This window comes from Rhinoraja longicauda, chromosome 8, assembly GCF_053455715.1.
Source record: "Rhinoraja longicauda isolate Sanriku21f chromosome 8, sRhiLon1.1, whole genome shotgun sequence".
Taxonomy (NCBI): domain Eukaryota; kingdom Metazoa; phylum Chordata; class Chondrichthyes; order Rajiformes; family Arhynchobatidae; genus Rhinoraja; species Rhinoraja longicauda.
In genome coordinates, this window is record NC_135960.1 from 32,624,436 (window position 1) to 32,648,573 (window position 24,138).

The 24,138-nt window shown below is 40.4% G+C and overlaps 1 protein-coding gene across 11 annotated transcripts in view; it reads left to right on the forward strand.

Moving 5' to 3' along the window:
• Nucleotides 1-24,138, forward strand: part of agap1 (ArfGAP with GTPase domain, ankyrin repeat and PH domain 1) — a 615,219-nt gene that overhangs the window by 227,782 nt on the left and 363,299 nt on the right. For 4 of the 11 annotated variants that reach the window (XM_078403564.1, XM_078403567.1, XM_078403560.1 and 1 more), the window contains 2 exons: nucleotides 8,244-8,331; nucleotides 13,255-13,266. In XM_078403564.1, the coding sequence (XP_078259690.1) occupies nucleotides 8,244-8,331; nucleotides 13,255-13,266 (100 nt within the window). Of the gene's footprint in view, nucleotides 1-6,748; nucleotides 6,797-6,926; nucleotides 6,989-7,810; nucleotides 7,842-8,243; nucleotides 8,332-13,254; nucleotides 13,267-24,138 lie in introns of those variants that run through there. The other 7 variants (XM_078403565.1, XM_078403566.1, XM_078403568.1 and 4 more) reach the window with 4 other exon arrangements.

Below are 24,138 nucleotides of genomic sequence, written 5' to 3' on the forward strand. Positions count from 1 at the left end.
ATATAAGTTGTCTGACACATACTGGGTCACAGGCACACGTATATATAGATGCACACAACTGCTACAAATCCTGACCTGGAGCCTACATGAAGACCTCCTGAAGTGACAGTTTCAGCTAAACCATGTGGGTGAACAGAATAGCGAACATTCTGGGATGTCAAAAACTGACTGGAAAAGATCTTGGTTAGTATCGTTATAGGTTGGGCAGAAAGTATGATTGAGGTTAAGATGATTATGAAAAAGGGAGGTGCAGTAATGAGAAGATATAATTTGCATTCAGAAAATATTAGATCACATGGCTGATCAAATTTTATAATCTGTTATTATGTTGATCCATGGAAAACTGCACATCCTATGTTTTACATCATGGTTCTCTTTATTTTGTCAATTGGCCCTGTACACGGTCACAGTCCTTTGAATGAAACAAAAGGTGAATGAAAACTTAGCTCGTATTGTAATATAATGACTCTCTGCTATTTTTTACATATTGTATTGCTGTCATCAACTGCTCTTGCTTGCAACTTAGAATCACCAGTTTAATGCTAAGTAAAGTAATCTCTCAAGGCTCGTTGATGGGTACTAAAGTAATTCTGTAGGCTTTTGGGACATTTGAGATTTGGGGCTGGAATGTCAAGGTGTGGAAGATTGTTAGGTATGTAAGGTTCTGGTTGCTTCCTGTAAAGAAAACTGCCTTTTGATCTCAGCGTGGATTATTTTTCACAAATGGGGACAAGTCAGGTTTTGCCATATTCTTGAATCAACAGGAAAGAATTATCAGGGCAGGTTACATAGACCATGCTTGTCTGCATAGATTTGTGCTTGAGTGGGTCAATGAAGTGGATAGAATAGATCAAGAGAGATTATTTTGTCCAGTGGTCGAAACATAGGATGAGATAATATAGTGTAGAGCTAGATTTTTGCCAGCACTTTGTCACACATTCTGCGGTGGAAATCTAGTTTTCTCCCCCTTAAAGCGGTGGTGAGACTGGAGAGTGATAGAAATCATCAAAAACATTGGAAGTGGACTATTCTCAGATAAATGTTAAGGTGCCTTGGCAGGAATTAAAATACAGATCAGCAAAGATCTAATTAAATTCTGGAACTGATTCTAGGTTTGAAAGGCCTACCCCTATTTTTGTGTTCCTATTGACATTTGTAATTAAAGATATTACTAGTTAAGATTAAAGCTCAGTCATATTCGCTTGTGGTATCCTTATTTTTTCTTAAAGGTGTATAGAATAAAATTTCATGATAGAAACCATGAATAAAGTAGTGAAAAAGTGATTTAAGAACCAATATGTTATTTCTGATAAAGCACAATTGCAATCCTCCCTTATTTAATTTTTGAAAGCATGACTACAGGAGGTTGTCATGTATCATATTTTAATATCTTATTCAATGCTGTCGAACAAGTTCTGCATCCTCAAATTTATTTTTAGACCATTTTCTGTTGCACATTTTGTACATAGTTCAGGTATTGGCATCCGGAATGGCCACTTAAGAAAATACCTTTCATACTTGTAAGGTTTCCAACTTTGGGTGTGGGTTATTGGTGTTTGCTGTTTCACGATGTCATACATGGATTACAAAATCAACTAATGATTCCATTTGACAAGTTAAAGCACTTGAGTAAACTGAAGTGTTCAGGCCGGGCATTGTAAACTTATTGGAGAGAATAGAAGCTATTTTTGTTCTGCAGACTGTCAATATGATAACACTTTCAGCATATTTTAATAAAAGGTTTGCTTCTGCTGGCATGAAGGCAAGATTTCAGACTTTTATCCAAAAACAAATCTAAATTTACTTCAAATATACTAGCCGACATCAATCATTTTCTGCTTTAAAAGCTTATTAATTGTTGTGTTTATTCTAATTCCTTGTGGAGGAGAGGCAATTCATTTCGTTAGAGTTAGTTGAGACAGCAGTGAACAAGAACTCGAGCATGTCAACTGTATTGGATGAATTTTAAGGAAGAGGTAAATCCTTTTGTGCAACCACTGTCTTACTCATTGATACCAACTACGTGTCCATTCACTCTAACGATCAATCCCTTTTATCCCAAATCACAGAATTTATATGCCACCTCGTGTGTAGTGAAACATCCCAAGATGTTTCGCAATTGCTAATTTAAAAAAAATGCCATCTAAGTGAAAATTAGAACGATTAACCAAAGGCATGATCAAAGAGATAAGGAGCATCTCAATCCTCTGCAGTTCAGGCACGGTCATCAATGATGGAGAGATTAAATTTGAGGATGATCAAATGGACATAAATATCAGAATGCAGATTCTTCAGTGACATGGACTGAAACAGTTTATCGAGATGGGGATGGGTGAGCCAAGAACATAAAAATGAAAACATTTAAATATTATAATTGTTTAACTGGATGCCAGTGTACATCAGTAAGCATAAAGGTAGTTGCATTGGGCAAGTATAAATTGGAACATGGGTAACCAAACTTTTTGAGGTCTTGGAGCTCATAAGACATAGAAAGTGAAATGCTGACTAGGAATGTATTAACATCATTATCTAGATGTTAAAAAGGTGTGGGTATGGGTTTTAACAGCAGATAACTAAGATTTGAAGTTACAGTACAAAGGTAGAAATACATAATCTGAGTATGGATATGTGGTTAGGAGCTTGTCTCAAGGTCGGATGTGAGATCAAGAACTATCTTGTTGAATTTTACACAGCTTGGAGGGATGGAGTCTGTGGCCAGTGAATGGCTTTCAATGATGGCCAAAATAATGGCTTTAGCATTCCCAGCATTCAGTTAGAATGAATTGTTGTTCATTCAGTGCTAAATGTCAGGCAGGTATTTGGGAACAAGCTCAAGAGAGTTGTAGTCATTGGCATATGTGAAAAACAGGATAATTTTCAATCCAGAAATTAATTTATCTTAATTGCATCAGCTGATCATTTTGTTGCTGAGAGCTGACCAACAACATTTCCAAACTGCATGGGTATGAAATAACAGTGATTCCTCGGAACTATTGTAGCATCACAGACGAGTCCAGTGGGTTTTTTTCCAGCATTTTTGTGGACTGGTTTTGCTGTCGGAGGTTGAAAGAATGCAGTAAGCCTTATGTAGGAGAGATATGAGATTAATTAACTTTGTTCCAATTAAATGTAAAGAGTCTTCAAGGCAGCCCAAGGCAGCAGTGACATTGAAAAAAAGCAGTTGGAAGAAAGATAGGACTGGTGTCTTGTAGCGAGAATTGTGAGGTTATTCACTTTGGAAGTAAGAATAGAAAGGCAGATTATTATCTGAATGGTGTCAAGTTAGGAGGAGGGGGAGTTCAACGAGATCTGGGTGTCCTAGTGCATCAGTCAATGAAAGGAAGCATGCAGGTACAGCAGGCAGTGAAGAAAGCCAATGGAATGTTGGCCTTCGTAACAAGAGGAGTTGAGTATAGGAGCAAAGAGGTCCTTCTACAGTTGTACCGGGCCCTGGTGAGACCGCACCTGGAGTACTGTGTGCAGTTTTGGTCTCCAAATTTGAGGAAGGATATTCTTGCTATGGAGGGCGTGCAGCGTAGGTTCACTAGGTTAATTCCCGGAATGGCGGGACTGTCGTATGTTGAAAGGCTGGAGCGATTGGGCTTGTATACACTGGAATTTAGAAGGATGAGGGGGGATCTTATTGAAACATATAAGATAATTAGGGGATTGGACACATTAGAGGCAGGAAACATGTTCCCAATGTTGGGGGAGTCCAGAACAAGGGGCCACAGTTTAAGAATAAGGGGTAGGCCATTTAGAACGGAGATGAGGAAGAACTTTTTCAGTTAGAGAGTGGTGAAGGTGTGGAATTCTCTGCCTCAGAAGGCAGTGGAGGCCAGTTCGTTGGATGCTTTCAAGAGAGAGCTGGATAGAGCTCTTAAGGATAGCGGAGTGAGGGGGTATGGGGAGAAGGCAGGAACGGGGTACTGATTGAGAGTGATCAGCCATGATCGCATTGAATGGCGGTGCTGGCTCGAAGGGCTGAATGGCCTACTCCTGCACCTATTGTCTATTGTCTATTGAAAATATTCTGTTTCTACTGATTGCTTGTGAGTAATCTCTACAAACTGAACATCACCTCGTCTTCCTTTCCTCACAATCTCCAAACACTGTTGGGCTAACTACAAGCTTTGCACTTATGGCGATGTAGGTTTACACAGTGTCTATAAAGTAGTCCAGATGTTCTGAAGTAGAGTGCAATTTGACAAAAAATGACACTGAACCACAAAAGCAAATATTAGGATAGTGACCAGTGCTTGGCCAAACTGTCGAAAAAAGCATTATGACCATCGTGGGGGTGAAGGAAATCAGCAAAAGTTAGAAATAAAGGATTGTAGGGCCATTAGAGGGGTGGGATGGGCTTAAGGAGGTTACAGAGATGGGAATAGTACGTGTGATGATAGCTTGAAGTCTTGCTGCACCAGGATCAGTGTACCTCAGACTTGGGAAGTATGCTTTGTAAAGTTTGTTGTTGAAGTGCTGTATATAAGTTTGGTATTTTTAATTTTTGTTCTCCTTTCCTGAAGGCAACGGCCTTTTGGAGGAGGATGATTATATGGGTACTGTTTATCTTTTTGTATGATTTCAGGTCATACATTTGTCATCGATAATTTAAAAAAAAAAAGATTCTATAAACAAATTCCAATGTCCACAATGGGGAAGAGGTGAATCGGACAGTACCCCAGTTTATGGAAGGACTGTTAAGAAACCTGATAACAGAGGGAAAGGCACTGTTCCTGAGTCTGGTGGTGCGTGCTTTCAAATTTCTATACAATCTGCCAGATAGGAGCAGGAAGAAGGATTGACCGGGGTGGGACGTCTGTGATTATGTTGGCTACCTTTCCTAGGGCAGCGTGAAATATAGATAGAGTCAATGGGAAGTCTGGTCTATGCGATGGACTGGGCTACATCTACAATACAGTTAGTATTTCAGGTGAAAGATCCTTCACTATTCAACTTTGTTTCTCTTTCCACAGATTCTGCTTGACCTGCTGAGTGTTTGCAGTGTTTTCTGATTGAATGATATAATCTGTTGTGTGTGATGGCCAACAGTGTTCTCATTTATCATGCATCTTTACATGATGACTCATCCAGTGTCCGTTCTTCGGATAAGGGTCAAAGTACATTTTCAGGAAGAAAATGCCCTGATTTCCCCCATCCAAATTCAGAGCCACTTGAGGCTCACCTGTTACTCCAATCTCTGATCAACTAATTCACCAGAGTTGAGGAATCAATTAAAGGTTCACCTCAGTGATCAGAGAGCCTCTATAATCTTCCACTTCTCTGCACAAACTCAGGATTTAAATCAAAAACTGGAACATACAATAGCGAAGACCATAAACAGAATTTTATGAATTTATAATTGATATAATATCTAAAAGTTTAAGTACAAATTCCCAAAGATCAAAGGAGCACCTAAAAATCATTCTCATTTTTGTATAATTATCACAAAGAATGGAAAAGGATTATTAATTTCCAACATGCCATAAAACATTCGAACTGCCAATAATAAAAACTGAAAATAGGGAAAATTCTCAGCAGGTTGGGTGGCATCCATGAGAAGAGAAACAGAGTTAACATTTCAGGTTTACTAGGAAGGGTAACGCTGTTTCTCTTCCCACAGACGTAGTCTGGCCTGCTGAGTATATTTAGCATTTTCTTTTTTTTATACATTTATAATACAAATTACATAATTTTAACAGCAATTCATGCATGTAAAACTCATTCACTCAATTTATAACATTCCTGGTACCTTGTGAAATATGGCATCAAATTATTCTGAGAATTTTTTTTTTTTAAATACTACTTTGTAAATTTGGTACTGACCTGAAGATGTTGCGTGTTTACCAGTGCTTAGAAATGGACTGATTGCTGTGGGCTTGTAATTGGTTTGGTTCCTCGTTGTAAAGTCAGCCTCTGATCTTTGTTTTTGGAGGGAATTAGTAGATTGGGTATGAACTTTTTCAGTCAGAATTGTAAATCTGTGGAATTCTCTGCCTCAGAAGGCAGTGGAGGCCAATTCTCTGAATGCATTCAAGAGAGAGCTAGATAGAGCTCTTAAAGATAGCGGAGTCAGGGGGTATAGGGAGAAGGCATGAATGGGGTACTGATTGTGAATGATCAGCCATGATTACATTGAATGGCAGTGCTGGCTCGAAGGGCCGAATGGCCTACTCCTGTGCCTATTGCCTATAATTGATCTCCCATAATATTATTGTTTAAACGTCCAATGTAGGTATGCGTTCGTTTCTACTAATGACAGAACTAGAAGAACCGAAGAAGGGTCTCGACCCAAAACATCATCTAGTCCTTTTCTCCAGAGATGCTGTCTGATCTGAGTTGCTTCAGTTTTTTGTGTCTATCTTCAGTTTAAACCAGCATCTGCAGTTTCTTCCTACACAATGACAGAACTAGTTTCCTCTCTCTCCACTTTCGATAAATGTTCTTCTCAGTCTTATGTGCCTATGATTCCATTCATTACAATTATGAACCAAATCATCTTGGGGTCATCAGCAAAAATAGAACCTGTTTATCAATTGAGGGTGGCCTGTATTGGTGAAGGAGAGGACTGTGAAGATGCAGAGTAGGAATTAAAGCAAGCTCAAAGTCTTGGGCATGAGTCCATGGCTCGTGCTTTGCGACTGATGGAGCAAACCATTGCACAATCTCCTAACATCCTTGGCTTAGCAATGCAACTAACAGCAAAGGCCCATTCTGTGCCAGTATTCTGCTTTGGGAGCTCTCGCAACTGAATGGATTTCCCGTTGTGTCAACTGATGTGCTGATACAGTTTGTAAATGGTTTTATTGTGAAGTTCAGTGTTGTTCAGCTGCACTGGAAAACTCAATGTCCTGCTGATGAAATGTTTTGTGCCAAATGTTGCTTTAAGAGGATGCTTTGTACCTCTTCCCCAGCTGAAATTCTTGTATTTTGTATTTTGTTTGGGGAGGAGGGGATAGTTTCGGAGCGTGAGGAGGTGGTGAAGGTAGTGTATTCTTGTTGATTATTCAATCTTGCTTCATGGTGCAATCCTGTGTGCATCGACACAACAGGGTTGAAAAGCTCTAAGTAATTTCATGGAGAGGAGGAACATGGCTGTATCCTTTGACTGTGTCAAGGCACTGCCACCCTTGCTGTGCTCATTATGCAATGGAAAGGATTATGAGGGTTGATGATTTGCTTTCCCCTTTGGCCAAAGGATAGAGAGCGAAAGGAATTGTGTAGGGGGATGGTATGTTGAATAGTTTGGCACAGAATTGCAGTCCCACTGTACTTGAAATTTAGTGACAGGTACTTTTATAATCTTGGCTGTTGGGTCGATGATATGGGAAAAGCCACCTGGACAGCTCTTTAATTTGTAGCTTACTGCCAATTGCTGAGCTGACTGTGGGCTCTGGTATATCTCACCCACTTTCGTTTTCTTTTGGCATTAATGCTTGGGACAAACTGAGCTTCAGATACTGGACGAGTATGTTTTGGCTTTGCATAATCAGGGAATATTTTCAGCAGCGCGTTTGTGTCTCTTAAAAACTCCTAAAAAGAGAATAAATTAGCATTTATGCATGGGCGGCACAGAGCAGGCGCAGCAGTAAAGTTGCTGCCACAGAGTCAGAGACCCAGGTTCGATCCTGACTACGGGTGCTGGTTGTATGGAGTTTGTACATTCTCCCTGTGACCTGTGTGAGTTTTCTCCAGTTTCATCTCACACTCCAAAGATGCACAGGTTTATAGGTCAATTGGCTCCTGTTAAAATTGTCTCTTGTGTGCAGGATAGTATTAATGTGTGGTGATCGCTGGTCGGCGTGGACTCAGTGGGCCAAAGGGCTTGTTACTGCACTGTATCTCTAAATTCTACTAAACTAAACTTGTATTGTACCGTTCAACATCCAATGATATTGTGAAGTACTTCTTAGCTAACAAAAAGTGGAGTCAGTAGTACAATTTGAGGAATGCTCAGCAAACTTACTCTGAGCCTCCAAATTGGGATAAACTGCGGTAATTTTGCATACTGCTGCTGAAAGAAATCTACTGGTCTGGATACTGAAGAGAACTCCATAGTTCTTCAGAAGAGCACTATGGAATGGTTTACATTCCCCTGGAAAGGCAGCTGGAACGTTGTGGCTAAAATTAACCCTGTGGCTTAGATTGCATGCACTGTCGGTTGTTCAGAGTGATGTGATGCTTCAGAGAAGACTCCCATTGTGAAATGGGATCTCATTAGTTTTGCTTTTGTCTTTCAGGGGATTGTCGGTAATTTAGCCAGTGGCAAGTCAGCCTTGGTCCATCGCTACTTGACAGGAACATATGTGCAGGAGGAATCACCTGAAGGTAAGCAAGAGCGATTACACTGACATTCCTCTGTTGAAGTGGAGAGTGGTCTGTATTATGTATCCATTACTGGCACCCAAGCCAAAACTTGAGGACCCTGACAAACTAGAGTTCAGATGTATTTTCCACAACCACCTACTCGCTAACGAATAAGCTGCAACATATAGTCAGAGCTGTACAGCATGGAATAGACCTTTTGCAAAACTTAGTCTGTGCTAATCAAGTTGGCATACTGGGCTAATGCCCTTTGCCTGCATTTGACCCGTAGGCTTCTGGATCCGTTCTCTCCAGATAACTGTCCAAAAGTCTTTTAAAAGTCAGATTTATATCTGCATCTATAGCTTCCTCTGGCAGCTCATTCCTGATACGGACTATCGCTTGAGTGAAAATGTTGTCCCTGAGGTCCCTCTTAAATGTTTCTCCTTTCACCATAAGCCTATACCCTCTGGTTTTAGAATCCTCCACCCTGTGAAAAAGACTGTGAGTGTTGACTTTATCCATGGCTCATGACTTTATACACATCAATAAGGTCACATCTCATCTTCCTGTGCTCTAAAGAATAAAAAGTCCCAGCCTATCCAATCGCTTCCTATCACGCAAACCCAGGTAATCTCCACATGGCAGCTATTGATAGTGTGATGCGTTGGTGAGAGTGGACAGAAACCACTCTGAACAGGACACCAATAAGATGACAGATATTCCCCACTGACCTCATGAGTGAAAGCAGCTTCTCCTGTGGATCTGCCCTCTTTGCACTAGTTTGCACTAATCACCATTGGATCATGGAGATAACACATGCCAGAGAGCTAATCCTGACCCAGGATTTCTCTTCTTGATCACTGTTATGATGTGAATGAACAGCAGGAAGAAGTGCTACATCTTGCCATCTGAGACGATGGTTTGTAAGAAGTCTCTGTCAAGAATGTTTAATTGCCATATGCGCTGGCAACGGAAAAATGAAATTCTCACTGTACAGGCCCATTAATGAAATAACACACAAATCAATATAAAATAATAATACAATAAATTAATAATTAGTAATGCTAGGTAATCAGACCATATTGGTGCAAAACCTCACTAAAATGGTTGCACTGTGTTAATGGTTAATGTTGTGCTGTGTTCAGTGTTGTGCAGATGGTTGCTGGGGAGAAGCTATTCTTGAACCTGAAGGTCACTGTTTTCAGCCTCCTGTAGCTTCCTGATGGTAGGAGTGAGATGAGAACACGACCAGGGTCTTTGATAATATTAACTGCCTGTTTCCGGTAGGGGCTCCTATAGGTCCCTTTGAGTGGGGAGGTCAGAACCCCTGATGAACCCGGCAATGTCTACCACTTTTTGCACCCCCCTTCATTCCCTAGCCTTTGAATTATTGAATCAGTTAGTCTGCTCTTTGCTGCACACTGGTACAAGCTCGATAACGTATTGAGCGACATACCGAATCTTCTCTGGAAGAAGAAGCTTTGATGAGAATTTCTTTGTGATTACGTCAGTGTGCTGGGCCCAGGACAGATCTTCAGATATGTGCACACCCAGCAACTTGAAGCTGTTGACTCTTTCCACTGCCGTCCCATCCATGAAGGCAGGTTCATGGATCCTTCCAGGTCAACAATAAGCTTTCTAACGTTTAGAGCAAGATTGTTGTTCTGGCACCATTCAATCACCCTCATGTACTCTGACATTGTTACCCATTATTTGTCCAACAACGATTGTGACGTCTGCGAATTTAAAGATGGCATTGGAGCTGTGTCTGTCTACACAGTAATAGATAGCGAGAGAGTAGAGCGGGAGACTGAGCAGACAGCCTTGTGGTGCTCCTGAGTTGGTAGTCAAACTCATGACGAGTGAGTGCCCGTATTTGGCTGTGCATCACCACTAAGAGTCGGTTACAATTTGGTCAATTTCTGGAGCTCAAGTTGCAATATCCCAGTTTCTGTGAGGATGGTGGAGCTGTTGTGCAAGTTTAAATCTATGATCCATATGTCTGCCAGTTTCACCCTCCAGATCAAGGCTGATCAGGTGTAATCTCAGTTCCACCTTTGGTAATTTTGTCCCTCCCACATTTCTTATCAAGGTTCCATCAAAGTTATCTTTTTAAAAAAAGGGGGGAAAGGCTTCCGAATACTTAAAGCCATATGAGAGACAACCCCTATCTGTAAGGGGTCACCTCTTTAAATCCTTAACTAGCTCCAGATTCCCCCACAAGATGAAACATTTTCTTCATATTCATTCTGTCAACACCCCTCAAGATATTCAGTATGATTCAGTCAAATCCCTCCTCACTCTTTTAAACTCTAATGGATACAAGCTTTGGCTGTCCAAGCATTCCTCATTAGAACAATCCACCCATTCCGGCTAAAGTTCCAGTAAACGCCTTTGATCTGCTTCCAACACATTACCATCCTTTCTTAAATTAAACCACTCCAGATGTGGTCTCGTCAATGTCCCATATAACTGAAGCGTGGTCTTCATCCCTTTGTTTTCACTTCCTTAAGCAATAACATTTTGTGAGCTTTTCTAATTACTTACTGTTTGTGGCACGTTGCACTTTCGCCAATCATATACCATAGCACCCAGATCTTCTGCATCTCCAAGTTCTGCAATCTCTCTATTTGCATAACGTCCTTTCAATTTTCCCCAGCAAAATTGGACAATTTCATATTTCCACACATTATGGTCCATTTGCCAGATCTTTGTCCACTTGCTTAATTTATCCATATCCAACTTCAGCCTCCTTATATCTTCTCCACAACTTACTTTCCTTATTCACCTTTGTGTCATCAGCAATTTCAGCAAAATTACCTTTTGTGCTTTCCTTCATGTCGTTTGAGAGAAATTGTACAAAGATGAGGCTCCAGCACCAATCCCCGAAGAACACTGCTCGTTACACCTTTCCAACCAGAAAAAGACACTCTCTTTCTTGTTTGCCTGGTATATGAGAAATTCCCAATTGAATGAGGTTGATATTCATGTCATGTATCTAACATTGGTTACTGAGATGCAGGCAGGATCTGGAGAAATACTACCAATTGATGCATATTCAAGGAAACTTTATCATTTTAAATAAACGAACTTGCTAATTAATGGGAAATATAATGGATAACTGACTCACCTTGACCAGTGTCACTCAGGCACCTGTCATTCAGACACAACCTATTAGAGAGGTATTTATTTTGAAGTTTTCCATGGTGACTTTCATACAAAGTTCCTACAGCTTTCTGCAGATTGTTCTTTATGTTCTCAGCACTGCTTCATCAAATCCCACACATACCATTCATTAAAATGAACGCAACTTCTATCAAGCATCAATAAGATTTTAAAAGAAGTAAAATATGAATGAAAGGTTTAGCGACATTTTTCTTTTGCATTTGCATTATATTGGCTCCCCTTTTCAGTTGAAAACTTAATTATGGTGGGATTTATATTCTGATTTTATCCTCAGAGTAATGAATCAGACTTGTTTAATTAATGTCTTGTATGAAAATAACATTTATCTGTTTTTAATATAAAGTTCTATATTTTTTTTCCTTCCAGCCCTTAATCACATTGCTCTTTGAACATATCTGTTATTCTACTGTTGTCTATTTGCTTTGAAACTTATGATTTTGAAATGTATGATAATTGCTCTGTTGGTTAGTGTGTGCTGCCAAAATGAACTACATTTCTGCAACATTATTCCTGAATTTCTTCTTGCTAAAGTTCAGCTTTGTGAAATTATGTGCCACTTGTTCTGTTGAATTGCAGACTGTTGGTGTTTGAACACTCAACCTGATAATCAATGGACTATCTCCAGTGTTAGTGTGCTTCCCCAGCAACCATTCTGTTCGCAGTAAACTTTGAAACTTTCCTCAATTTTTAAAGTTTATTCACTAATTTTATTTATGTTTAATTACTCTGACAATGGGCGTTAATTAATTGTCCAATGCGGAGTTAAAATTAATTTGGGCCACTGAGCTGCATTTCAGTCCCAGAGTATGATTGTTTAAAGCATGGTCTGCACAAAAAAATGTCCATGGTTTGCTTTTTTAGGGGTGCATGTTAATAAAGAAAGGGATTCTTTTATTTTTACACCAGTTTCCTTGCCTACTCTTTCTCTCTAGTGAAGGTGTTGTAATTATTTGTGGTGTCCTGATGGCCACCACTCCTATGTTCACGTCTCTGCTCCAGTCATGGGAATGAAGGCTCTGCACTATATTCTGGAGTTTGATGGGTCAACTTAAGAATACTGGTCTCTCCACACCTCTCTTCTTCTCCCCCCCCCCACATTAAAATCGCAAGAGGATAGGTGATCATGTCAAGGCACCCTGGACAATTCCTCTCAGCTGACTTGGCATGGAGGTGAAATCATTGTTAGGAACTCTGGGCTTATGGTATGGCAGTCATTCTTTTAGATAGTTCTAAAAAACAAGTAAAGGCCATTTTATTATTAACATTGGACAAATATGTACAGCAGCTGAAATTTTAAATGGTTTGCTGTTTATGTATTTTTATTTGTATTAGTGAAATCCTTACTCCTGCCAATATTTCCTGTGCGTTTAGATTTTTAAATCTAACTTAAATCCAACCTCTTATTTTGAAACCATGCTAGATTAACTTAGCATCATGCTCTGTTCACTTGTGTCTGATTTTTAAATGAATGTTTGATTTAAAAGGAAACTGCAGTTTGCCAACTGAATGACTGAATGGGAAGCAACTATAATTTTTTAATTGATATATTTGGTTCAAGGCATTTAGAGATGCAATGCTTGAACAAACTAGGTTATGCACATATGTTCCAGCGAGAGAAAATAAAAATCACTGCCTTAACATTTGTGTTACATTTGGCTTACTGGCATACACTAGGCAATTTAAGAGCAGGAAATGCTTATAGAAATTTGTGCCTTCTGTTGTGCTGTTACTCATGAATGGCTGTTCCGTTCTTTACAGACATGGATGCAGGTAATTGTGCTCTGTTTAATCGTGGCAGCAACAATACTTTCTTCAGGAAGGAAGATGTCCCAGCACTGTACAGTAGAGTTCTGATTGTTCAGTGTGCCCGCCCATCCATGTAGTGTTCAACATTGCAGTCTGTTTTATCCATCAGGCATCTCACATAATACAATTCATGTTTTCTTTCAGTCAAAATACTGATTTCAAAGGCAAATACTGTCTGCATTTGTGTTTTCAGTGTGGCTATCCGAGCTCCACAAATCCACTGCTCTTTGACTAATTATGTGTATTTTTTTACTCATGGACTCACAAACAAAGTTGCCTTAGTAACATCATACCACCTGGGGTGTACTTGCAGAAAAACAATTCACTAATTAGCTGTTTGATCTAATTCGAATTAGATTTTTTCTTTTGGATTGAAGGAGTCTTGACTCCAGGGAAGCATCAATTCAAGGTCCAAGGTTTCCATCCCATGCGTTTCCCTGCACATCCCCCAACCTTGCTCCACTCACAATTTTTTTTTGTATGGCAGGAAGGAGATGGTTGTAATACATTTTTCACTTTCTTATTGTCAGCATTTTCTCTCAACCTGGAAGGCAGGTTCTGACAGAATTAAGACACTTGAAAAAGAAATGTGAGTGGAAGTTGAACTCTCACAAAGTCTTAATTGTTTCCTTATGACTGGTAATCAGCTGAAGGACAGAGGTTCAAATTAGGTCTGTATATTGATGCATGCCAAAGAGTCTTAAGTAGTTTGGAAAAGATCCTGAAAGTAGCAGAGACATGCACAATAAACAGCAAGGAGAAGTATTCAGCCATATTTTGCCCAAATTTCAGACATCCTGTGCAAGAATCCTGAGCACAAAAATCAAAGTTGAGGGAATACTGCACATTGAGAAGTGCGATCCTGTGGATGAGATATTACACTTGTACACTGACTACTCAATGGTTCAATTAAGTGCCTAAAACATATTTAAAGGAAAATAGTGGTATCTCCAAGCCTATATATAAATAATTCATTCAATATTGCTAACTTCATCTGGCATTTTCATGTTGCTGTTTGCTGTATTTAATTTACTACCACATTTATTACACTGCAATGGCTATACGGTAGCGCAGCGGTAGAGTTGCTGCTTTACAGCGAATGCAGCGCCGGAGACTCAGGTTCGATCCTGACTACGGGTGCTGCACTGTAAGGAGTTTGTACGTTCTCCCCGTGACCTGCGTGGGTTTTCTCCGAGATCTTCGGTTTCCTCCCACACTCCAAAGACGTACAGGTATGTAGGTTAATTGGCTGGGTAAATGTAAAAATTGTCCCTAGTGGGTGTAGGATAGTGTTAATGTACGGGGATCGCTGGGCGGCACGGACTTGGTGGGCCGAAAAGGCCTGTTTCCGACTGTATATATATGATATGATATGATATTGCAGAAGTTTTTTTGGCTGTATAGGACATGCTCTGTTCTGAAAGGGAAGTGAAAAGCAAGTCATTTTTATCTGTACAATGAAGTTAACTTAATTTATTTCTAATGATCATGCATTAGAGTGTTTATAAAACTAAGTTACTGAATGAATTCAGGCACCCCTCCAATAATTCTTCCTCAACCTCTCCCTCCCCCAAACCTCCCTCCACCCCCTCGATCCCACCCCTTCCCCTGCCCCTCTCCATCCCTTCCCCAGACCACTCCTTCCCCAATCCACTTGCCCCATCCTGTCTACATCCCCCTCTCAAGATACATCTTTTTAACCCTATGTCCACTCATACAGTTACAATTTCATCATTCAATACTGATATTTAGCTAATTTCTGTCCGAGCACCCAACCCACAAGATGAAATCAGTCAAAGAATCCCGAAGCAGATCATCTAACTACCTGCAGATCTGGACTGATGTTGGATTTTTTTTTCTAATTTCATGTGGTTCCTTGTTGCCTCTTTACCAAATTAATTGATCAAAACGTGTTTATTAGGAAGATCCAACTCACTAGATAATTGACAAAATATCCAGAGTTCTACTCTCTTTAGAAGCCGTGAATCACCTCTTCCAGGGAGCGATTTATTTTGAGAAATGAACATTGTTGGACATTAGCACTGTTAATTTATTATCTGCAACTGAACTATAAAGAGGGTATTGGGTAACTGTAAACTATCATTTCATTTTGGTCTGGTCGATTAAAGTCATTATGAAATATTAATTATCCCCGGCCAGCAGTGCTGTCATTTGTGATTACTGGAGATGGCACTGAGGTTGCTCCCATAACACTTTTGTGACAATTAAATGTACTGTATTAACCCAAATGAATTGGACCAGAAGTGCTGCTTGAAGTCATTCTGCAATTAATTAACGTATGAGCATTAATATTTCTCAGAATGCTTCATGTAAAGCAGGCTGGAACAATCCATCCTGAGCGGTAAATGTAGGTAATTACATATTGTTAACCCATTAAACTTCATCATTTCATCTTCAATTTTGATTTTATTGCAGTTGAGGCTAAGATTTTGAATGAGGCATTAAGTGAATGCCATGTATCTTGTTGTAACTATCATCACAAGTACTTTGTGAATCATTTTGCTTCCTTTTCTTTTAACTGTAAGTGGGAGGATTGATTATTTGTCCGGAACTGACGATGGATCCTTCACATTTATTGGAGTAACTCAGCGGGACAGGCAGCATATCTGGAGAGATGGAATGGATGACGTTTCGGGTCGAGGCCCTTCTTTAGACTGAAGAAGGGTCTCGACCTGAAAGAGTCTGAAGAAGGGTCTCAACCCGAAACGTCACCCGTTCCTTCTCTCTAGAGATGCTGTCTGTCCCGCTGAGTTACTCCAGCTGTTTGTGTCCATCTTCGGTTTAAACCAGCATCTGCAGTTCCTTCCTACACTTAACATTTATTAGTCTTTTACAAGACTGAATTTCACCTTCAATGAGCATTTAACTGTTCGGTTTAACCCGGTCACTGATTTTTTTCAATTTTCACATGAGGAGAACTTGTTGCCATCTCCTGCATCCTTCCTCTTCACATTGTGTGATCACAGACTCCTCCCTTTCTATCTCATCTTTCTCCAATGAATGCTGAAAAGTCGTTCATGTACAACTAATCTTTCAGAATCTCAACTATCTAGCTTTTGATTCTGGAGAGGGGACGATTGAAATGGGTGATTTATAAGAAAGGAACGGTGAGATTCGATTCAAGTAAGGGACAAATATTCAGCCCTCAATTCACTGCAATATTTCACATAAAACACCTTTTCACCTCCACCTTTGATCCACTGCTTTCCTCAAGTTCTTTCTCACTCGTGCTAAATATGGATGTGGTAGCCCCGCATTGACTGCAGCTTTTTGAAGAGGCCGATCCTGAGCATTAAAGTAAATGACATAGATTTAGTGATTCTGGTCTCCACATCTTCCTAACCCTTTCCACGGGAATGGATATTGGATACCACCTTCCAAACGTGCAGTAATGAGACCAGCTGCCACCTTATGCAGTCATCTTCTCCTCCCCAATAATGTTGGTCATTGCTCTTCTTGTTAAATTTTCCTTTGTCGGAGGCTAATACAACATGGTAACTGGCCCTTGGGGCCACAGAATTCAAACACTCACCCATGTTAACTCTATATTAATCTCAATTTTGTTTTTCTCCCCATCAACTCTACACCATATTCTATCGTCCCTCCACAAGAGGGACAATTTACAATGGCCAATTAACTTACCAACATCTGTGTCCTTGGGATGTGGGGGGAAACTGGAGGACCTGAAAGAAACCAGCATGGTCACAGGGCGAATGTACAAACCACGCAGACAGCACTGGAGGTCAGGACTGAACTCGGGATGCTGGAACTGTAAAACAGCAGCTCTGCTAGTTGCACCACTGGTGTCAATTTATTTTTTGTTCACATGAAGGGTTTTGTACCCTCACCCCTGCAATCTCCATTTCAGTTTCGTTTTGTATGTCCATCTGAGAATACAGGCAGTCCCTGCAATACAGGAGGGTTCGGTTCTTGAGAACTATCTGTAAGCTGAATTCCTCGTAAGTCAGAAATGTCTGTTTTATATAGTAGCCTATATATCACTATGCAAACACTGGGTGAATTTTATTTGATTGAATTATTACTCTTAACACTATCCATAATTAAATTAATGGAAGATATACTATATCAATAGTCAATCAATAGTCAATAGTCAATAGTCGTTTATTTGTTACATACACATAAATGTGTAGTAAAATGAAACATTACCCGCAGTTGAACAATAAGACCAATAAGATTAATCAATAAAAATGCAATAACACATACAATCACAACTAACACCAAACAAAAAGAAACATCCATCACAGTGAGTCTCCTCCAGTCCCTCCTCACTGTGATGGAAGGCCAAAATGTCTTTTTCTCTTCCCTGCCGTCTTGTCCCGCGGTCAGGCTGTTGGATTTGCCACGTCGGGGCGGTCGGGGCTCCCGATATTGAAGCCGCCACTGGGCGGTGAAAGGTCAACGGCCTATTTCAGTCATCAATGAATACTACAAAACATTATTGCTGTTACTAGTAACTTAAAAATGCTTTAAAAAGTTTTTCTGTAAATAGCCCAAATCCTGGATAACCTTTATCTCCCACTACTCAGCACACACTAGAGTAAAATAGTTTTTTAAAATCCAGATGTGTGACTAAGCAGCAATGATTCAGATTCAGATTAGTTTAGTCTTGTACACCAGGGTGCAATGAAATTCCTAGTTCGCATAAAGCTCATATATAGTAAGCAATAAATAAATAAAAACAAAAAAACCAATCTTGATTATGATTTGATCACATATCTAGGAAGTGCTTTGGAACATTATACCATACAGTATAGAGAAATAACAAAGAAGCAAGCTTTTCTAAATCCTTTGCTTTGAATTCTTGTTCATTGAATTCCCTGAAATTGGAAATAAATTATTTTGTTGTGCTTAGCTAGAATTACTGAGCGTAATGATCTAAAACTGTATTTCCTGATCACAGACTGATTTAAATTCTGTGACCAGGAAATTCAAGCTCCCAGATGAAACCAGTAGTCAACCACTTGTATTGTGCAGAATATGCCCCAACACTGTTTATCCATTTCTCGCTACTTGGGTGTGGCTGGCCAAGGCTGCACTTACTGAACGTCACTAATTGCTTAGAGATGTTTGTGGAGATCCATCTTCTTGAACCGCTGCAGTCCTTGTGGTGAAGGTACTCACACTATGCTGCAGTGGAGGCAGTTCCCGCATTTAAACTGAACAATATGTAAGGGATAGCAATATATTTGCACATCAGGGTGGTGTGGGATTTGCAAATGGCTGTGTTCCTGCAGCCTAGTGCCTCGTCGTGTTCTGCCGTATGCCTGCCAGTGATGTAAGGAATGGATGTTTAAAGTGGTGGATGTATTACCAGATATTGAATTGTTTTGTCCTGGATGGTGTCGAACTTCTTGAGTAGAGAATATGCCATCATATTCCTGACTGATCTCTAGTCACAATGTTGATGTAGCTGGTCAATGGTGCCACCCAGCAGGTTGATAGTGGGAGATCTGACAATGGTGACACCATTAAATGTCAAGAGTAAGTGGTTAGACTCCCCATTGTTGGAGATGGTTGCGATGAAATCTGGAACAGTACCAGTGGAACCAAATAGGACATTGGTTGTTGGTATCCCACTTGATAGCACTACCACTGATACCTTCCAAGACTTTGCTGACGATTGGGAGTAGACTAATTGGCATCATTTAGCTGCATTAGACTTGACCCTGCCTCTGGTGAATTGGCATATGTGGGCAATTTTCAACAGGTAGGACATGAACTGGTTCTATCGCCATTGCTCTTAGTCGTTTCCCAGTACAATGAGATGTGAATCAAATTGGCTGAAGACCGCCTTTATGATGGTGGGGATCCCAAGAAGGAGCCAAATTGATTCAACATTTCTGGCTGAATGTTACTAACCTTGCTAGCACCTTCAGGCTTAAGTGCGGTAATGCATGCTTTGCTGCCAAAGCATACACGGAAATTACTTTAGCATGATGAATAAGCAGCATAAATGGTCTTGTGTTACCCCCATTTGGAGACTGTTTCTTGGACATAGTTGCAGTATGTGTGGTATGTGCAATGACACATGTCCCACAGCACTGTGTGTGGATGGTTGATCCTTCTCTTTGTGTTTATAATTTAGTTTAGTTTAGAGATACAGCGTAGAAACAGGCCCTTTGGCACACCGACCAACGATCTCCACACATTAACACTATCCTACACACACGAGGGACAATTTACACATACACCAAGCCAATTAATCTACATACCTGTACATCTTTGGAATGTGGGAGGAAACCGAAGATCTTGAAGAAAACTCACACAAGTCACTGGGAGAATGTACAAACTCCGTACAGACACCACCCGTAGTCGAGATCGAACCCGGGTTTCCAGTGCTGCAAGGCAGCAAGTCTACCGCTGCGCCACCGTGGCCGTCAGAAGGAAGATTTTACATCAGATCAACCCTGCAAGCCTTCCCCAGGTTACAAACACCTGATTTATGGACACCCGTCTTAAAGAGCTCTTAAAGATAGCGGAGTCAGGGGGTATAGGGAGAAGGCAGGAACGGGGTACTGATTGTGAATGATCAGCCATGATCACATTGAATGGTGGTGCTGGCACGAAGGGCCGAATGGCCTACCCCTGCACCTATTGTCTATAATTGATCTCCCATAATATTATCATGTTCATCTTTGAAATGTGAACATTCATGTTTAATACTTTGTTTTGTAAAGTTGTTAATTCATGTAGTTTGAAATTTGGAAAGGTTACTGCTTGATTGTTTTACTTGCCTGACTTTGCGAAGTCTCTAGAACATTCCTGTGCAGAACACCAGGCTTTAACAAATCACAAATGTATACAGTCAACAGCACTGGAGGCCAATCAACCCTTCATGCCTGCTTCAACTCAGTGGAAGAACTATCCTATTAGTTCCAGCCTCCTCTTTCGGCATATATTCCTTGGTAGAAATGGAGAGATGCTGACGAGGACATGAAGCGTAAAATATTAAATACGTTTTGGACACAGTCTACATGGGTCTAAGGCTTCATTGAAAGATGAATTGCCTTATTAGAATAAGCTGGTCGAATGGCACTTTGAAGAAGCTAGTTTTCCACTCCATTGTGTGTTTCCCACCAGCTCCTGAAGGGAGCAATTTAAAGCCATAGCAGGGCAACTCAGGTGGCAGCAGGGCTCTGTTCATTTACAAGTGACCAGCCAATTATGTGAGTACAGCAGGTGGCATCCGTGGTCAGTTATATTGCTTCAGCATTATCCAACCTGTTCAACAAAGACTTTGTAATAACCTTTACAAAGTCTGAAGAAAAGGTCACTGACCTAAAACGTTATCTGGCCAGTTATCTCTGCACATGCTGCCAGACCTGCTTAGTTCCTCTAGTGGCTTGCTTTATACCACAGACTTTGACATAACCCTTTTGTCTAATGTACCTTACCCCTCCAATGGTAGTCCAACTATCGATTGAGTCAGGGGAAAATAACAGGACTTTTTTTGTAAATAAAACCTTTTTTTGTTGTTGTTTATTCTGCTCCATTGTGAGGGGGACACTTTCCATTTGAGGCTACTGTTTTGTGGAGTATAATCAGAAACAAGTCTTTTGTGTTTGACTTTTTGACTCCAAGTCAATAAGAAGAACCTGCATCTTTTGAGTTGACAACAACATGTGCTTCAGATGTGTCCACTGCGCAGTAAAATGTCAGGACGCTGCACGTGAGTCGTCAAACAAAATGTGGCTGTGAGATCTGAAAGAGAAGACGGAGGACTGTAGTTATAAGGAGAAATTGGAGAGACTGGGTTTATTCTCACTGGAACATAGGAGGCAGAGGGGTGACTAATCCAGGTTTACAAAATTATAAGGGGTATAGATGAGCCGATCTGAACCATTTTTACAGGTACAGGGGAGTTTAGAGCTGCAGAAATTTAAAGGTGACCTGAGAGGTAGATTTTTCATATAAACCTTGGTGGGTATCTGGAACGTTGCCAAGTGGTAGAGGCAGCTGCAATTACATGCATTGGAAGAGATTTGGACAGATAGTGACAGAAGGGAATGAGCAATATGGGCAAATGGGATTAGTATGAATGGATATTACCAGGGGCATGGATGAGGTGGGTGGAAAGGGCCTGTTACTGTACTGTCACTTCTAGGAAATTGGGTGGATTATCAACATTTGATTTGGTTAAAGGAGTATTTGCAGGGTATATCGTAAAGATAAGGAGGGAGAGAGAGAGAGGTGTCATGAGGAATTCCATATTTAGGATCTCGGCTGCCAAAGTAGTAGTGATGAAAACTGGGAATGTGTGACGAGTGAATTGGAATCATGCTGATACCTTGGAGTATTGCGAAGATGGATAGGACCGAATATGTGTGTCTACGTGACTTTCAACTGTTCAAAAAAGATGATTATTAATTGTTCCGTAACAAAATCCATCATCATTTAATGGGATTGTTGGTGCTGAGCGTTGTATAACACACTTCAAAGCATCATTGTCAAATGTTGCCATGCCAACCAGCTCATGACATTTATTCTCCTGATTTAGCAGAGAATAAAGACACTGAAACAAATTGAAAATAATCCTTTCTAAATCAATTTTACTATTAGTTTTGCATGCTTTAAATAGAGGGACTTAGATGTTTCAAGGTAAAAAGTGATGTGTAGAATTTAACTGAAAATCTTGATTTCAATTGCACAGCTGTTAAATAACATCTCATCTTTGTGCCTTTTCACTTCTCTAGCTTTGCATCCCCCACTGCATGACCCACTTAAACACTGGGCTGAAATTATTTTGCAAGCTGATGTCTTCTGTAACATCAAGTGACAAGCTTTTCCTCCCCTCCAATTTCCCACAATGGCCTGCCAAAGATGCTCACTTAAAAGTAATTCCCATGATCATGTCTGATTTTGGCACAAGATGCACAGCTAATACAATGTTTGTGAAAGGATTCTCCTCCAACGTTCATTGCTGCAGTACTGCCTGGATTTGATATCTGTTTCCGTTTTTTTTTAAATGTACATCTAAGCCATCTGTTATTTCTGTTTGTCCTCTGGTTCTGATGTTTCTCAGTTCTGAGGTTCATTGCTTAATCTATTCTACATCAGCTCAAGTTCTAGTTGAACTGTCATTATTCGTCAAACTCAGTATATTGGGAAATTAATGCCGGGTTCTTGCTTCTGATTTCTATTGATCTTTTCAAGAAAGTATTGATCACTGCAGTTTGCACATGTATGGGAAAAGGGTTAGTTGATGTGTTGTTGAATAATAGGCTGACATTCACTATCGGCACTCAGTCTTAAAAAACGATGAGGGCATGAGCAACTGATGGTGTCTGCAAACCCTGCGAGAATGAATGAATACCCTGTGAAAATCAGGATAGATAAAGGCTGCCATTTGCTCCCTATTATAATATTGCAAGGCACTTTTATAGCCTGTGATATGTAATCATATGTAAATGCAAAAAAATAGGCTATTAATACAAACAACAAAATAATCCCAAACTGTGTTAAATATGTTGGTTAAGAATAAACATTGTCCAGGATACCAACGAGAACTCAACTCTTCCTGGAAACAGGGATGAGAGATTTTTTTAATGTCCAGTGAAGAGAGCGGAGGGAACTCATGGCACCTCTCACTGCATATCCCTCCTGTACAATATTTGAGTTGGGGCTTAAATTTTGTGCTTATATCTCTGGGAAGGAAATTGTTTGTGAAAATTGTCAGCTAAGGCTTCATTCACTTGGAACCAAAAGTTTTTTGCAAAGACTTAAGAGGCATTTGGGATTAATTACAATTAGTATCATGGTCGGCACAGACGATTTGGGGTACCCTACATTCACAGTGCCTTGTTTTAGAAACGTTTGCCAAGGTGCTTCACTGGAGAATTTTCAGACCATATTTGACACTGGCCACTGAAGTGGTTGTTTAGAATAGGTTAATGCGATAGGTTTTATGGAGCACAAAGAAAAGAGGAGTGGAGAGGTGAAAGGAGGAACTTCCGGAGTATAGCATTGAGAAAAACGCAAGGACAGCATCTGATGGGCAAGAAGGAACTTGAAGATGTGCAGGAAGACAGGAGGTGGTCGTGATGAAAGCAGGGGAATAGACTGGCAGTGATTTGAAATTAAGGATAAGATTTTTGCATTTGAGACCTTGTGGAACCAAGAGCCATTGGTGGTCACCAAGCACAGAGTCGTGGGGAAAGCCATCAGTGAATTGATGAAAATTTGGAAAGAATAAAATTGGATTTGTGTAAATGACTTGGATGAAGGGATTAAAAGTACCATTAGCAAATTTGCAGATGATACAAAGCTGGGTGGTAGTGTGAACTGTGACGAAGATGCTATGAGGTTGCAGGGTGACTTGGACAGGTTGTGTGAGTGGACGGATGCATGGCAGATGCAGTTTAATGTGGATAAGTGTGGGGTTATCCACTTTGGTGGTAAGAATAGGAAGGCAGATTATTATCTGAATGGTGTCAAGCTAGGAAAAGGGGACGTACAACGAGATCCGGGTGTCTTAGTGCATCAGTCACTGAAAGGAAGCATGCCGGTGCAGCAGGCAGTGAAGAAAGCCAATGGAATGTTGGCCTTCATAACAAGAGGAGTTGAGTATAGGAGCAAAGAGGTCCTTCTGCAGTTGTACAGGGCCCTAGTGAGACTGCACCTGGAGTACTGTGTGCAGTTTTGGTCTCCAAATTTGAGGAAGGATATTCTTCCTCAAATCTGAGGAAGGATAGGCTGCTGAAACTGGGGCTTAACCTTCACCCGTGTGCCTGGGTCCTGGACTTTCTCACCGCCAGGCCCCAAGTGGTCAAGATGGGGAGACATACATCTAACCCC